The sequence below is a fragment of the Uloborus diversus genome, chromosome 7 (assembly GCF_026930045.1).
Source record: "Uloborus diversus isolate 005 chromosome 7, Udiv.v.3.1, whole genome shotgun sequence".
Classification (NCBI taxonomy): domain Eukaryota; kingdom Metazoa; phylum Arthropoda; class Arachnida; order Araneae; family Uloboridae; genus Uloborus; species Uloborus diversus.
The window spans coordinates 139,245,968-139,264,633 of NC_072737.1; the positions used below are offsets into that span (position 1 = coordinate 139,245,968).

At 35.7% G+C, this 18,666-nt stretch overlaps 1 protein-coding gene across 1 annotated transcript in view; it reads left to right on the top strand.

The window, feature by feature from the left end:
• Window positions 1-18,666, top strand: part of LOC129225674 (integrin alpha-PS2-like) — a 161,114-nt gene that overhangs the window by 106,800 nt on the left and 35,648 nt on the right. The window contains 8 exon segments of the mRNA XM_054860148.1: window positions 1,339-1,447; window positions 1,732-1,829; window positions 2,484-2,577; window positions 2,719-2,764; window positions 6,721-6,825; window positions 16,198-16,253; window positions 16,523-16,674; window positions 16,849-16,977. Of these exon segments, the coding sequence (XP_054716123.1) occupies window positions 1,339-1,447; window positions 1,732-1,829; window positions 2,484-2,577; window positions 2,719-2,764; window positions 6,721-6,825; window positions 16,198-16,253; window positions 16,523-16,674; window positions 16,849-16,977 (789 nt within the window).

The following is an 18,666-nucleotide window of genomic DNA, read 5'->3' on the forward strand; positions in this document are numbered from 1 at the left end:
ATAAAATATTTGTAATTAATTAAAGCAAGGCTTTTAAAACAACTTTCAATTTTCGCTCTTTGCTTTGCTTTTGCAATAATTCAGACATTGGGATGGTAGTCAAGTTTTTGCATGTGTAATTTTGTTTTTGTTAGGAATATTGCTTCCTCGTCAAGCATGGGGAGTGATCAGAAAAAAAAGAAAAATATAGAAGAAAGTTTCGTGATGGCCACAACATACTAGTTTAAATATTTGTTTAAGATTAATATTTTTATAAATTACTTAAATCGGTGCGCTTTCATTGTTTACGTTTCTGTCGTGTGACATCACATATGATGAAATGTCATTCAGTGTTGCCATTCAAGGAACAAAATATTTAATTCGCATCTTTACTCACGTGTATTGGCAACGATATGGTTGATAGCAAGCGTAGAGCGCAGTATTTAATTCGCTTCTTGATTATCATAACGTGGAACCGTGGTAGAAAGATGCGCCAAATTGCATCATTTGTGACGTCACAAAGACCATGCCTTGTTTTCAAAATCGGAATTTCAAAAAATTAATTAAAAAATAACTGTTGGGAAAATGAAAGTATTTTCTGGGTCCATGTTATTTTTTTTACTCATTCTATCAATTTTAATGACTAAAAGTAGTACTTTTGACTGAAGGAAACAACCCCATCGTATTTTTTACTAAGGCTGCGAGTCTGAGTCGGATATTAGAGAAAAGAAATCAAAGACGAAAGTAGAGAGTTAAAAATTCCAGCAGTTGGAGTCGCTCATTTTCCCACAAAGAGCGCATTTCTGCCAGTGCTTGAGAAGTCCGAGTTGAACTGACTTTGGGGTAAAGGAGTCGGAGTCGAATTCTCTAAAACTCCCAGAATCCGAGTCAGAATCAATCTTAATTTTTCGAAGAAATAAAACATCATGTATTCAGTAAATTCAGTAAATTACCGCCCATTAGCCAGGGCTAAAGCAGAAATACGTGAAATACACCGCCTGCTCAGTCATTTCCAGCCGAGGACTGCAGTTTCGTGCTTATTAGCACTCATCAGCCCGGCATAGGAAAGTGACTGAGCTGGAGATGGAAAACCTCTTAAGGAAGCCAGAGTGCGAAATAAACTGCAGTCACTTTCCTATGCCGGGCTGATGAGTGCTAATAAGCACGAAACTGCAGTCCTCGGCTGGAAATGACTGAGCTGGCGGTGTATTTCACGTAAAACATCATGGTCTGAATGTTTTTGCAACAACTACAATTAGTTAATTTTGCAATTTAGAAGGGGGGGGGGGATTTGTTTCCTTAACTTGCCGAAAAATATCCTTATTGTTAATTTTAATTTATTCATTCATTTTTTTGCAGCATTTCTTTGATCAGGAAAGCCACACTGCTTTGGATGGCAAATTTGTTAAAGGACGCTTTGGTTTATCTTTGGCGACATTGAAGGATATTAACAGAGATGGTTACGAAGGTAAGAACGCTACGTATTATTTCTCTAGATTGCAAGAAATAATAAATTATCAAAACATCCTCTTTTCCAAAATTCTTTGCTGAATTTCGAAACTACTTGCAAAATCCTACATTTTTCAAGAAACTCTTCCTAATCGTAGTGTCACGGAAACTGATGCAACAACAGGATATTTTACTGAAATAGTATTTCACTGCAATTTTTACTGAAAATTTAGACTATTCTACATTGGATTTTTATTTATTTGGAACTTATAAAATAATGCATATCTTTTTGTTTTTTAATAGATTTTGCAGTAGGAGCGCCATATGCTGGTAAAGATGAAAGAGGCATCGTTTACATTTTCCATGGCAGTTCTGTTGGAATCAGAGAAAAACCATCTCAAGTAAGTTTTACTGCCTCACCTATTACAGCGTTTTCTAAGTTTCAGGGAATACTAACACGCGTGCACTAAAATTTCTTCAGGTACATATAAAAAACAGAATACAATAATGATTTCCTTTTAGGAAGCAGATTGAAAGCAGTACTATGTTGGCTAAATGCAGTAACCTCTTCTTGAAATATCGAGCCACTTTCGAAGTTCCCTAATTAAACCGAACATAATGTTACAAATTTTGTAAACAGATGTTGTTTTGTTGTTTTTTTCCCCCTCATATCTTTATGCGCTTAATTTGTTTTATTCTTACTGTATTATTCCGTTGATTTTCATTCAAACTTCCTTTAGTTTTTGAAGCCTTCAGTAATTTTCTCCTGCTTTGCACCAGTGACATTTTGATCTAAATAAATTAAGGTTGCCTCGTAAAAATATAATCTCAGGAGAAAAGATTACGGAGCATTCCCTTTGTCATGCCACGATTTTTTAAAATTTGCTTTTCGTATTAATTCTTACCATTTATTTGCACACTGTATTGAAATATTTCTGAAGTATTCGCCGGATGTGTGAGATTATCTTGAATAAGCTTCCTGCCATATTTTGTGCATTCTTTGCAAAGAAATTGTAAAGGATCCAACTTCAACATTATTATTAATCATTTTGTAGATCATAACTCCGGACGATTTTCCCGACACTGGAATCAGAACTTTGGGTTTTGCGGTATCAGGAGCAATCGATATGGATTCAAATGATTACCCAGGTAACCAAACATTATTTGTATAAGTTCTAAATTTCTAATTATATGAAAAAACTCAAATTAACAAGCTCTTAATTTTTTTAGATGTTGTTTTAACTAATAAGAATAATCAACTGACTTAATTTTTTTATTCTTTCTTTATAGATATTATTGTTGGAGCATATGACACAGACAGAGTTATTTTTATGAGGTAAATTTATGTTTCAGTTTTATAACTAAATTATTGAGGTACACGAACCACTTGCTATTTGTTTGTTGTTTTATTAAAAGTAGTATTTTTTGCTATGTTTTCAAATTTATTTTCTTATTAACAGATTTTTTGAAAACTTTTGACAAAAAAATTACTATTTTCAAAACAATAAAAAATTGAGTAAAAAATTAAGATTGCATTACAAAGAGTTCGTTACTTATTTTTATTTTTGCCCATTTTAAGAATTCTGTTATCTACTAGAAAATAGTCCGTCAAGGTATGACAGGTGAAAATTGCTTCTACGTTTGAACGAATCCATTGCATGTTTGGTGATATTTTGATGGATGAAATTGTAACTCCAGTGGAGAGTGGACTATTGAATTAAGGAAAGAAAAATATGATGTGTTACTTCATTACTCATCTCTGTTAAACATGTGATGTCTTACAGCTCAAAAGACCTTATACACGCATTCGAAATAATTCTTCTTAAACTCATATTTATTTACAATCATACGATATGTTAAACATCGAGTTAGGGCGTTTCAAATCAATCGGGGCTGACGAGAGGTCATGTCAGCCAAGTCAGAAACGAGAGGCACGTCCCTTGAGGGGGACTGGCTATGAATTTGAGTAGTATAAATTTGATTAGTGTTATGGGGGAAGGGGCACAGCGACCAAACTGACAAGGGATCCGCCTTGGCTGTTGACGGCCTTGTTTCAAATTTAAAGAATACTGATGTTTTTATTAGTGTCAGTTACTCTCAAAATTTGAAAGAAAACACTGTATCGCTTTGTAAGAAAGAACGTACGCAATAACTACAAGAAAAATAAATACTACGGATACAGATCATTGAGTTTGGAGAATTCTTCAATAATAATAGGGTAGAGCGGGGCTAGTTGAGACATTTTTCGTATTTTAATTTTTTCTCTTAGCTTTTTAAATCGGCAAAAACATATTAATGTTCCCTTATGCTTTGCACACGTAACCAGGCTATTTTTAACTTATAGATATTTCCCCCTTTTTTAAAATTAACTTTTGAAAGTTAAACTTTCAAGTGTATCAACCTTCCCCACGTTGGCACAAGTCGATACCAGTGTATAAAATCTTACCTAATGTAATTTAGGCACTATATAAGAGTATTGTATCAAGAATAACAAGTATTTTATTGTTGAAAGATATTTCAAAAGTAAAAAGGGAACACGTTAACTGATAAATGCAAACAATTAGTAAGAGAACAATTAATTTCAGAGAGCTTGTCATAATCAGAAAGGTCAAAGTCAGATGTACAATGAATAAAAGTATACCATTTTGTCCTTTGCACAGTCATTATGTGCTCATTTTTTACACGAAATACACTGCATCCAATCTTGTCCTGGCATGCGCGTTTGGTCACAACGCCATCTGTATCAACTTACCGGCGTATCAAATAGCCCCGCTCATACCCAAATTTCATTTTTCAAGTGAAATCGAAACATAATTAAAAATGAAATAGCGATAATTTTGGGGGGAAAAAAAGTTTTTCAAACAGCATTTTTTGGAATAGTTTTGAACATTTTCGGAGGGGGTTTGAACCCTAAAAACTCACCCTTTAAATACGGCTCTGAGTGCTGATGTAGGGTGTATCTTACTAATTAAGTTAAAAATGCAGTTTGTCTCAAATATTTTAAAATGTTGTGTGCGCAATTAAAAAACTGATTAAAATAACAGACCAATTTCAATCAGAAAATTTGTTTACCAAAATCATATTACTAATTATTTACCTAGCTGTCAGTTTCAAGATTATTGTTGCTCTAAAAATAAGATGAAGATCGAATTTAGAAATAGTTTTTTTCAATTGAGCATTTGTTCAATCTCATTTTTAAATCTTCAATTTGAAAAGAAAAAAAATCACTTTAAAACATATTTGAACGTACTATATTAAAAACTTCTTTTTGTTACTTTTTTTAAGGAGAAAAAAGGTTGAAATAGCTCCTTGTATTGAAATTTTCTTAAAAAGTGTACTAAATTCGTCCGAAAACACAATCGCTCTGGACGATCAGATCGCCTACTGTAGTGACGTCACGTTACCAGCTCGCTGGCTTTCCTATAAGGCCCCTATAGTGGAGGAGCCGACGCATCCGCCATTTTGGAGCAAACTTGATCCAGTGCTTCGTAGCGTTAGCATTGCTGCCGATGTTTACATTTCTTTAGCATGTGTTAAATTGAGTCAAATGGGTGGTTGTTCGGCTGTTAATTGTGTAAATAGCTCCAAAAAAGGATTTCGGCTCTTCAGATTTCCAGTAGATGCAGAAAGAAAAAAGAAATGGATAAATAATGGCATGCGAAGTGACTTGCAGCTTGGAAACGACGCCAACTGTTCCCAAAATTTCGCCAATGTTCACCTTCGCTCTCCGATTCTCTCGCTCCCTGTTTGGCGAAGGATTGCCAATAAAGGTAGCTTTCCCTGTTGTACTCTTGCTCCAAAATGGCGGGGCTTTCCTAGTCTAGAAGGCAGTGATAACCCTAAACCCTAACTTTTTTCGTTTCTTCATTAGCCTGAAACGACACAGTCTTACCAGTAAAACAGTTAAGTTACCGGATCGAGTTCACCCTTGTCACGATAAAGCCTTTCAGTACATGTTGAACATTACCAAAACATATTATCAAATTACCATGCAGTTGCACGAGTTTCATTGTTGAAACACGCGCGTTACTCTATCATCGGTTATTATATATATGAGGATTGTGAGGGGTTATGGGTGAAAGATGTTTACTTACTTTCTTTTAATGTTACATTCACATTCACACTCGTGCCCAAGCAAAATTACGTAAACAAGAAATTACATATCTTTTTGAAAAAATGCCACTAAAACTTTTAAACATCTTACCATTGCATCAAAAATAAAATTGGTTAAAAATTTATGTTGATTTTTTTTTTCATGATAAAAATATCTTAATGCGCGATAAAAAGTGATCAAAGAAGTTAGCTATTATAAAAATTTTAGAAACTACACCCTCAAATACAAATAGTACTTATTTCAACCATAACTTTTAGCAATACGAAGAATCATTTTTATTATAGCTGGCTCTACATACTATATACAGAGTGTTCCGTTTCAGCCTGTAAGACCTTTATTTTCGCAACCGTTAGTCTTAGATGTATACTTTGAATTGCAAAAATGTTCAAAATCAGATGCAAAGTTAAGAAAGTGGAAATTTGAAGTGAAAATAAAAATCAAAGAAAGTCAAAAAATATAAAATTTAACTTTTTATACATGCTCCAGGTCCCCTAACTTATATTTAGGGAAATAATCTCCGTTGAAAAATAATTCCTACACAAAAAGTTTGAAGTAAGTACGATCAATATTCATCAAGATATGAAATGAAGTGTTTTGTGACTTACACCACTTTTCACTCGTCGTCAATAACACCTTTTGGAGGAAAATATAGCGGTTAACAAGTGGTTAAAATTATATGTGTGCACTGAGTGTGGTTTTTCAAATTGTTCGAGGTTTTGTAGTGTGCTTTTGCGTATCACGGTATCACATTTGCATTTATCTTCGAATAGCAAAGAGAACTATAAACACCTTGTTTATCTTTGACAACCTGTCATTCTTCTGAAAGGGGCGATAAGTTCCAATCTCATCTTCTGTATGGTCCCTTAAAACTTTGAACTGGAGTATCTCCTTGAGTTTTGGTCTCACAAATTTCAAATTTTTTGTGTCAGTAATAGTTTTTAATGGAGATTATTTCTCTAAATATTAGTTAGGGGACCTAGAGCCAGTACAAAAAGTTAAATTTTGTATTTTTTGTCTCATTTTTATTTTTGCTTCAAACTTTCTATCTTTTAACTCTGCAGCCGATTTTGAACATTTTTGCAATTGGAAATATACATTTAGAACTAACTGTTGCGAAAATAACGCTCTTGCAGGTTAAAACGTAACACCCGAATAAAAGATCTCATTTTTTTTTACAGATCACGTCCCGTCGTTAATATAACTTCGAATATGAAATTGAGTCGAGAAGTGCTAAATCTCGAGGACAGAATTTGTAAGCTGAAGGATGACACTAAAGTAGCTTGGTAAGTTTTCAACATTTGCGGATTTTTTCCCAATCAGCTATTTGCCCATAATTTTAAAATTTCAGACCATCTCAATTAATTCTTTAGAAAGTATGACCAGGAATCCTGTGAAAGTTACTCCATGTTCCCACTAGATGGCGCTGACGCTTTCAGGCCTTGACAACTTATGACTTATCTGTGTTAAAACGATGCAACTATAATCTGCTTGCTCTTGAAATTGAACGGTATCCTGTGCATTCACCAATCGATGACAAGTTTCAAAGATGGTTTATTTTTGATTGGACGTCACCCATTTTGATCTCAAGAGGCGCTGAACGAAACTCTGGCATCCACCAATCAATGGCAACGTAATGGAAAACAGAGATTCCCTGTAGCGTCCTCTTTGTTGCCATTTACTCATAGAGATTTGTTTTAGATCTCTTGTGTCAGAGTAAGACTTCAAGTAGGTCCGGATCTGCGTACCCGCTCATTTCGCAAGCCATGTGGGGGGGGGGGGGGGGCACGTTCGCAAGATGCACAACAGTCCGTGAAAGAAAAAAAAAATAATAATAAAACTAGCACAGTCATTTATCTGATCCACGGCGAGTTATCGTGTTTTGATGATTTTTCGCTGCGAGTAATTCGCATCTCCAATAAACTATAGGTGTCATAGCAGCTGCTGTCTAATGGCGGATGAGAAAGGTAAAACAAACAAATGCCGTAATAACTTGCTTCGACGCTTACTGAATGACAGTAATGTTTCATCGTGTTTGTGGGGAGCTTTCTTTTCTATTCTTCTGAAATTACATTACATCAAAAACTGTCTGAAGCCTGTAGTTTACCCCAAAGAAAACACGTGGAATGGAATGTTTTATCTTTTTCTTTAGTATTGTTAATCACCACAAGGTAGCGTATTCGAGCTCTGGAGTTGCGAATTGTTAGCGGTGCGTGAATTGTGTATTAAATAAAATATTATTTTTTCCAATTTGGCAAAGCCCCGAAACTTTGTTCTGGTAATCCGTTTAGGCACTAGAGTGCTACAGACAAATACTCAGATACACAGACACGTCAAACTCATAACTCCCTTCCTTTGCGTGTCGGGGTTTTAAAACTGAAATGCAAAGAAAATTTAAAAGTTCCACAGAAAACAATCGGAAGTAGAGGCATGGGGAAGGGGGGGAGGGGAGAGGCCGTAGAGAAATATTTGAAGTTATGGTAACTATGAGGAATGTAAAGATGGTGGAAAAAAAATATTTGCCGTAATATAGCTTTATAACCTGCACATTCTATTAGTATATTTATACTGCATTCGCATTCCCGTACCCGGCGTTGCTCGGGTAATGGAATTAGCAGGGGATAACAGTGCTTGATGCACCTAGTTACGAAAATCCTCTATAATAATTACTTGTTACCTACATTTTTTTCTAATTTTGGGAGGGTAACGGGTAGGGTTTCTAATCCCGAATCCCGCATGATATTTAAAGGGATTAATCCCGCGGGATTGAGAGTAAAATCCAGCGGGATTTCCAGCCCCGCAAAGATTTTCGATGCAAACGTTTCCCAATTTGTTCTGCGTGCAAATGAATGTTTTACAACTGAAGTTTTAATCACCTTCCTGTATAACTGCAAAAAGAGCAAGAAAAGCTTTGTCTTACATGATGAACCGTAGATTCACCATTCAAGAAAGCAATACAAATACTAGAGTATATTTTTCTGAGAATGAATTGGGGATCTCATTCGAGGTTTCAGTGATCAGATCATACGTTTAGCAATTGCAAAATTAAGTAAAAATTTTAAGCCTTTTTGAAAACCATCACTCAATATTAAACCCAGAAAATTGGACTGAAGAAGAAATTGAGAAATTGTACACTTCTGTTTGTGAAAATTGCAACACCACGAAGGACTTACGCGAGTGAGCTAAAAATTGCAGGAAATGTAAAGTAGGGCATGATATGCAAATGATTAGAATTGCAGACCGGTAGCGCATACGTATGCTGAGCAGCGCCCTCTGAACGGCGGATCGAACCGAATATAAATAGACGACTGTAGCGAGGCGTGTATGATTATTGGTGGTTATATGCTAGTAGAGTAAACGTTATCTGAATCTTTACTATGCCTCTTCGACGAAAGAAAGCGAAATTTGAGCATATTTCGGAGTTTGAACGGGGCAGAATCGTCGATCTTCGTGAAGCTGGATTGTCTTATCGTGCAGCAGCCGCTCGTGTGCAGCGTAGCAGCAGCACAATCATGCGTGTATGGAAGCAGTGGACGTACGAGGGTCGGACAGCTCTGAAATCCGGGAGTGGACCCCGAAATGTGACGTCAGCTCGTGATGACAGACACCTGGTGCTTATGGCGCTGATGAACCGCACAGCTTCTTCTAGACAATTGGCAGCACAGTGGTCAACAGTTACAGGTGTTTCATTGTGTGCTTCATCAATTCGGAGACGTCTGCTACAGCGTGGGCTGCGCGCAAGGATTCTTTTATACAGGATTCCTCTCAAGCAAAACCATCGTCGACTGCGCCTACAATGCGCGAATGTGCATAGAAGCTGGCATGCTGATTGGGAGCAGGTCGTCTTTTCTGACGAATCCCGCTTCAATTTGTGGCACCATGATGGCCGAATTCGTGTCAGACGCTATGCCGGTGAACGGCACATACCGGAGCGCATTATCGAACGCCACAGTGGACGAATACACGGAGTTATGGTCTGGGGTGCCATAGTATATCATGGACAATCACAATTGCTACAAATTGTGGGCAATTTGAACAGTACCTGATGCATAAACGAAGTTTTACTGCCCTAAGCTATTCCTTTCCTGCAAGGATTGCCAGGGGCTGTATTCCAGTAGGATAATGCCCGTTCACATGTCACCAGGACTGTCAAATCTTACCTTGATTCGCAGCAGGTACAGCTGCTACCGTGTCCTGCATATTCCTCGGATATGTCACCGATTGAACATGTGTGGGATTTCGTTGGGCGGCGTCTCGCTCGTGATTTTCGTCCTGTTGCTTCGACAGACGAACTTTGGTTGCGCATACAAACAATATGGAATATTCCGCAGGCAGATATTCAAACTTTGTTTTACTCCATGCCGAATCGTGTAGCAGCTCTTATTGCGGCGCGTGGTGGCCACACAAAATACTGATTTCTATATCTTTTTAGTGTTTGTTTGGTTTGAAAATGTAATCATTTATTTGTACCATTACCACTCAACTGTGTATTAAATTGCATTCAACTATGATGCTTCCTTCATGGTGTTGCAGTTTTCACAAACAGAAATGTATTATAGAGTTCAAAATCTGCTGAAGTAGCTTGAATGCAATGTTGGAACGCTTCTGCAAACTTAAGGAATGCGCTCGAAATCTTTAACGTACTAAAGGTGCACAAATTTGTTTTCGAAGAAGAAAGCACTGAAATGTGCTTTCTTCTTCGATGCCTTTGTCCTCGAGTAGCTTAGCTTGTAATATAAATGAGGGTGGTACCTTGAAAATTATGTTGGATGAATTAGTTGAGCAATCTTCAATATTCGGCACGAACACTAGATGACTGATGCATGAAACACTAGATGACTCGCATGACATAGTGCGTTAAGTTGTTAAAATTAGCGAAATTATTCAAAAACTTTTTCTGAGACTCCAATCAGTGTTCACTCCCTGCTGTACTCGACGTTAAATCCCGGTTATCACAAATTTGCCATTTCAAATGCGCTTGCGTGCGGACTTTGCTGATTTCAAAACTCTAGCTCAAACTAATTTAAAACATTTTAAATTTGTTAATAAATATGAGATAACAACAGATAAAAATTAGAAATTACAAATTTTCCTTGATTTGGTTTTTACGCCTCGGTAAAGATTGAGTTTTGCGTCTTAATTATTAATGGATTCGGAATCTGATTTTTCTATCAAACAAAGGCCCTTTTCAGGGCCAAATTTTTAACCTCAGAAGAGCGTACTCGAATTGCAGCATCACTTCTAATACAAAGCCTAACCCTCAACCTAAATACAAATGTATAATACTAAGCTGTTTACGCCTAACGTAAAATATCCGCAAAAGACGGATATCTGTACTCATATTCCAATTATTTTTGAAGTACATAACGTGTTTTACGTTTACGTTAAATAAATATTTCCAAACCAACATGGGCGGATTTATGGGGAGGCAGAGGGGGGCAATGCCCCCCCCCCCCCAGTTTTGGGAGGACTTTATATAGTAACAACACATCTTCCAAATATTAAAAAAAATTATCATTTTTTTCTTTTTTGAATAGTTCAGAAGGGCATGGGTGGATTTAGAGGGGGGCATAGGGGCAATGTCCCTCAGTTTTGGGAGGACTTTATATAGTAACAACACGTCTTCCAAAATCTTAAAACAAAAAAATCATGACTTTTTCTTTTTTAAATAGTTTAATGAAAAAGCGAATGTCCTTTTCTGATGAGAGAAAAGAAAAGGGGGGGGGGGGGAACGAACAGTAAATAAAAATAGTATAGCTGTCACTGGGGTGTTGAAAATGTGTTGAAATTCACTATTTTGGACGGAAAAACCTTTTGGGCAAGTATATGAATGAAAATATAGGCTAAACGAGCTCTACATATAGCTGCGACACTTATGATAATTGACGATTATTTCAACAAATTAGAACCTAAAGCAAAGGGGGGAACCCCCCCCCCCCCATTAGCGCTAACAGAACGATCTACTCGTTATGATTTGTGTCCACATTTCAAGTATATTTATGCATAATATTTATGTTCTTAGTAGATTAATTAGCGTTTTGAGAAATTCTAAAAAACAAAAAACACAGTTTTTTTCCTTCCCTCTCTCTCTTTTTAAGAGGGAAAGAGAGAAAATAAATACTACCGCAAACTGAATAAATTTCAGTTATCTGAGTATTCTGATTAAATGAATCTTTTTACTTAGAGGGAGAGTACAATTTTACTTACTTTATAAATACTGTTTAAAAAGTATGTAAGTCATAAGTATCTAAGTGTAATTGAGTCAGACCTTGTCATTATTGAAATCTAAATAATTGAGTCATCAAAAGTTTTGGAAAAATTTGCTGAAATTTTATAAAAGTCTATAAAAAGCTAACAAAGATAGGTAAAATCGTAAAAATCCTTTAACCGTAAAAACTAACGAATTTTCGTAAAAATTACAAACAAATCAAGCAAAAATTTGCAGGTAAGAGTGAATTACAAACAGGGCCAAATTTTCCTATAAGGTAAACAAGCTATTGCTTAAGGCCCCTGCTTTGAAGTGGGTCCCTAACTCCCCCCAAAAAAATTCATGATTCGTTCCTTAAACGAGCTGATGTGTGCATCACATGACTTCCTTTTACACCAATTTAATGCTATTTCCCTATTATTGCAATTTTTATGGGATTCTCTCTCTAACTCTTTAAATATCACTAGCAATGGCCACATTGAAAGCAGATTTAAAAAAAAAAAAAAAATCGCCAAATTTTTCGCCAAGTTGGCGACAAAACTTGGCAACCAAAAGACTGGCGATATATCGCCAAGTGACCGCCAAATTATAACACCACTTGAGTTTGCATCGAAATTAACAATGATTTCCCCCCAAAAAGGTGCAAAAGACCCCTTTAGAAACACCCGAATGCAACCAAAATAGGAGGTGCACAACTAGACCCCACTACGAGTCTATGTACCAAATTTCAACTTTCTAGGACATACCATTTTTGAGTTATGCGAGATACATACGCACATACGCACATACACACATACGCACATACATACAGACGTCACGAGAAAAGTCGTTGTAATTACCTCGGTGATGGTCAAAATGGATATTTCGCGTGTCTATACATTCTTAGGCACTTTTCCGCATGTGGTCGAATCGAAAAAAAAAACTCAACATTCATTTGGGGGTGAGCAAAATGGAAATTAAGGGCGATTTTTGAGTGAAAATTTTTTCGCGAATACAATACTTCCTTTTTTTGTAAAAGGAAGTAAAAATGGAAATTTCTTTCAAAAACTAATTTCATTTTTAAGTGCTTGAAAACCTTGAATATTTGGAAAAGTGTGGCTACAAACCTTAAATTTTAAAATTTAGAACAAATGGTAGAGGGGGGAGGAATGCCAAAATATGTCAAATTCAGCTCCTTGCCACATTCTGTATCAAAAATGTAAAAATCATGGTTCTCACGTTTGTAACATATTATTTGAAATAAATTTTTGTGACTCACATGTTTCATATCTTGCTATTAATTCAATCCCAAATGCAAAATTTTGGAAATTCTTTTGGTGTTGCTCGCTTTTATCTTACTTCTGCATATTGTCAATCTGTTTAGCGCAAAAATAAAATTACACTCTACTTCTATTCCTCTTTGTTCTTTGTCCCACTTGTAACTGAATAGAAGTTGTTGTAATGAGAAATCTATAGTTTTTTTTTCTTTTAAATTTAAAATGGCTATTTCTCACAAAGTTAGAACAGTACTGTAAAACTTTTCACTCAAGTATTAAAATATCAGAGACAAGTACAAATGAAGTGCGTTAAATAATTTTATTTATTCTAGAGTCCTTGAAAATAATTAGATAAGTCTTTGAAAATCCTAAGCAAAGTGGGCTCCAATTACTTCTACTGCATATTGTTAATCTGTTTAGCCAAGAAAAAAAATATACACTACCACTATTCCTTTTCGTTTTCTGCACTACTTATAATTAAAAAAAAGTTGCTGCAATGAGAAATCTATAGTTTATTTTTTCTTTCAAACTTAAAATGGCTGTTTCTTACAAAATTTGAACAATACTGTATAACTGTATAATATGGTTATCAATTTCTATGTCTATAACAATTAACCTTTATAAGGCTTCAAAATGCAGAATTTTATATCCATTTTACAAAATTTCCTCCGGGGGAGAAACCCCCGGCCCCTTAAAATTGGAGCCCTGTGTCACTCTCTTGATAACAGCTCCCTATCTTTAGGTCAATTCAAAAAGAACAGCATGAAAACATGCATTAATGAAAACAACACACAAAAAAGTAAAGCATGGACTTATGCATCACATTAAACAGACAAAAACATGAGAGTGGGGGGGGGGGCAATAAAAATGTTGCTAAATAAAAAAAAATTCCTGCCCCCCCCCCCCCCAGGAACTCAGTCCTAAATCCGCCTATGCAAACCAATAAATATTGAAGTGTCATTTTTCGCTTTTCTTTATAAAGATTATCAGTTATTCATATCCGTAGTTTCATATAATGTATCCCGAAATCGCTGTGAAAATATTCTAATCGCATTCATTAATTTGTTGGGACTCTAGCTCTGCCTAAATAGAAACTAGCAAAGCGAAATCTTAAAACAGAAAGCCCAAAAAGCTAAGTCCGTGCGCAAGCGCAGTTGAAATGGCAAATTTGTGATAACCGGGATTTAACGTCTAGTCCCTGCTGTGACAAATCAAATGCACTGATGCAATGACCAACGTTAATGAAGCAGCATTGCAAGTTAAATTGGATAGAGTAATACATGAATCAAACAAATATCATTTTTGTCCGAAATTTAAAGTTCACGAGCAAAAATCCCTAACACGACCTCCATAAGAGAGGAAAAATCTATTTTAGTAGGTGGTGAAGTTATTGGGGATCTTTTGCTAAATGCCCGCAATAATTTATTCTCAGGAAAACCAACTGTAGTGGAGCCACATCATGCGTTTTCATCAAGTCCATTACTTTTGCGCATTTTTTCCCCCATCCCGTACGAGTGATGCTTTGTTAAGACGCATTAAACCTTTTTAAAGTACACTTTGCGTAGTACCAAATGATAGTCACTAATTGAGATGTGACTCAGTAGTATCCTGCAATTGGTGTACGGAATTCGAGATAACGACTAATTTATGCAACAAAGTATAATCGAATCCCGACTTACGCGAGAGATGCGTTCCAAGACCCCTCGCGTAAGTCGAAATTTCGCGTTGTGGAAAAGGGTACGTGTAAAAGCTTTTATAAACCTACCCAATTATTTCAGACACTTGTAAACACAACCTCAAATTGTAAAAACCATTTCTATAGACGTTGATTTTTATCATTTACTTTTACGATGTAAAATAAAACTTAAATGCTTTATGTATTTTATCTGTGATGATGTTCTTAAGTTTTGAAAAAGTGAAAGCAAAAGACAGAAACATTATTATTTGACTTGAAAAAAGTCTCAAAGAATGACGTGAGAAACAAAAACAATATCAAATTTAAAATTCGCTATCGACCAAAAGCTGAGATGAAGTAGTGAATAATGATTTGAATGGAGGAAAACCTTCGAAAATAAGGGATTTATATTTCAACTAGTGGTACCCGCACGGCTTTGTCCGTAATAGAAAAATTAAAAGGTCTTTTGGTTCGCCTATATGTTTACAAATAATGTATGGTGAATTTTCTCGCCAATTGGCTTGTACCCATGTAACGGTTCCAGGTTATGATAATTCCGTATCTCGCCAATTGGCTTGTGCCCATGTTACGGTTCCACGTTATGATCATTTCGTAATTTACTCGTCCATCTTATGATATTTTTGTTCTTAAAATTGGAAAAGAAAAAGAACCACATCGAAATTTTGAAAAATCGCTTCGAGGTACACACCCACATGCTACAAACTAACTTTGTGCCAAATTTCATGAAAATCGGTCGAACGGTTTAGGTGCTATGCGCATCATAGAGATCCTGACAGACAGAGATCCGGACAAAGAGACTTTCAGCTTTATTGTTAGTAATTAGTGGTATCCGCACGGATTTGCCCGTAATAGAAAAATTAAATGGTCTTTTGGTTCACCTGTATATTTACAAATAATGTATGGTGAATTTTCTCGACAATTGGCTTGTACCCATGTTGCAGTTCCACGTTATGATAATTCCGTATCTCGCTAATTGGCTTGTACCCATTTTACGGTTCCACGTTATGATAATTTCGTAATTTACTCGTCCTTCTAATGTTAGTTTTGTCCTTAAAATTGGAATAGAAAAAGAACCACATCGAATTTTCGAAAAATCGCTTCGAGGTGCACACCTCCATGCTACAAACTAACTTTGTGCTAAAATTCATGTAAATCGGTCGAACGGTCTAGGCGCTATGCGCGTCACAGAGATCCTGACAGACAGAGATCCCGACAGAGAGACTTTCTGCTTTATTATTAGTAAAGAAGATTACAGGTTTTAATTTCACAGAAATTAAGGGGTTTTAATTAATTTCTCCCGAACTAATTGGTATTTCGAAAAATCCTTTCCTGCTGGATACTTTCGTAATCATGTGGACATGCCTGCCAAATTTTGAGTCAGAGGCTTCAGCGGTACGACTCGACTGTGCGTTGATATATATATATATATATGTTATCTCAGAACATTGATTTTTTATATACAGATAACAATACGGAAAATCTGTCTCTTTTCTTTTAGTGTGAAGGCCACATTTTGCATAAGGTACAACGGAATAGGAGTTGCGTCTGAAATTGGTAAGTAAACATAACTTTTCTTTAGTGATTTTTGTAATGCAGAGTAATGAAATGTCTTATCTAAATAGAAGTTTGTTAAATGCGAAAAAGTTTGGAAAAGCTCATGCGCCCTAAATAAATACACACATACAAAAAAATCCATACTTTGTTATATAAAGTATCCTGTAATTTAATTACACGTTATGAAACATCTAACTTAGTTGCTGCAATACAGGTATTTTCTTATCTGTGTATTAATCATTCAAACTTAAAATGTATTTTATTTCCAGATTTAAAATACACATGGACTCTAGACGCCAATCTAAGGAGTTCAAGAGCTTTGTTTTTAGATGCTGATCCTTATCAAGTCGCTAACAGAACTCAAAATATTCGGCTGAAGAAGAATGTGCAACACTGCAACACTAGCACAGTTTACATCCAAGTTAGTAATACATTGTTATTTATCATATGTGTCAGAGGTTCTCAAACTTTAAAAATTTATGGCACCCTTTCAAGAATTAGAATTTTCTGTATAAACAATTCAACAATTCTCTGTAAAATATAAATACCTTTCACAGAACCTACAAGTAATATCTAATGATAAGTTTGCTTTCAGAATGGCATAAGGGATAAACTGACTCCGATTGAAGTGAAAGCGAGCTACGAGTTGATTGACTTGGAGCCGTATCGATATTTCCTGAAGCCTATAATCAATATGAATGTGCCTAGTGCCGCTGTTAATGAGGTAAGCATATTTTTCTATTTATGGACTGGCGGTACCCGCACGGCTTTGCCCGTAGTAGAAAAAGTTCTCGCCAATATGCTACAATGCTGGCCAAATTATTAGACTAAGACTGTTTTAAAAGCAAATTCTTTATTGATTACATAACTATAGACAGATTAACTAACAGTGAAATAATTATCTAATATTCAGTATGCATTCCCTTGTTCTTGATGAGCATTTTAAGTCTTTTTGGCATACTTTTCAAAGGTTTACACCATTTCTTAACTATTTAAAAAAGGAGGTATGAAATTGTTTATACTCACTATTATACAGGGTGATTATAATTAAAGTTCCACTTTCAAAACGCTGTAAAAATAAAACCGCTGGTCAGAATGACGTCAAACTTCAACGGAATATTATCGAAGAAAGGGGAAAACGAATGGCAGAAGAAGAATAAATAGTTCGAATTTTTAGCAATAGATGGCTCTGCAGGTGTCAAAATATATAAATCAAAATACCTGTCATGCGCACGATTCATTGAAATTGCCATTTCCCTACAGCCTGGCGGCCGTCCCGATCACCTGATCTTAACCCGTTTGACTTCTGGCTAAGGAACTATCTGAAAGCTGTTGTGTCCAATGCTCCGATTGCAAACTTGGCTGAGCTGAAAGCACGCATTGCGCAACGCATTCTAAGCATGAAACATTTCATGCTGTTTCGTGATTTCAACTTGTTTCAGAAAACAGGCGGGGGACAGCATATTGAACATCTTTTGCGCCAGTCTCACGAAAATTAAAGACCGATTTGATTTTTACTGATCCTTTTTCTGTGGTTTTTGGCCTCAGGACTATTAAAAACCGATTTAATTAAATTATGATGCTTACAGGGCCATCTATTGCTAAAAATTCCAACTATTTATTTTTCTTCTGCCATAAGTTTCCATCGTCTTCGATAATGTTCCGTTCAAATTTGACGTCATTCTGACCAGTGGTTTTATTTTTACAGCGTTTTGAAAGTGGAACTTTAATTATAATCACCCTGTATATACTCACATACACACACTCACTAATTACCTAAAACTAACTTTAAATATAACAGAACACACTAATAAAAAGAACTAGTGAACTGTTTAAGCTTTTTAATTGAGGTTATGTTCCTGGTAGATAGATAAACAAAGAACATAAACAAAGCAGATAGTGCTGCCTCCAGCAAACAATAAATTATGCTAAAATATCGTAATAATCAGTGTACAGTATGTACTGTACTTTAACAGTAAAATAAATAGTATTTTAGTACAAATAGTGTACAAAAAATAAAAAAAAACTCTTTAGACTAATAATTTGGCCAGCACTGTATGTTAATTTGCTCATCCATGTTACGGTAATTTGCTCCTCCATGTTATGGTAATTCGTTCGGTGAAGGGATTTTAAATTGAAATAGAAAAGGAACCAAATCGAATTTTCTAAAAATTGCTTCGGGGTGCTCACCTCTCTGTTACGAACGAATTTTGTGCCAAATTTCATGAAAATCGATCGAACGGTCTAGACGCTATGCGCGTAACAGACAGAGATCCAGACAAAGATTTCCATGGCATTTTATGTCATACAAATATTTTTTGCGACCATGTTCAGCTACAAAAAGCAGTTTCAATTATTCTTCTCTTGAAATACCCATGCTCAAAATTAAAATTTAAAGGTAAATCGTTTGTAA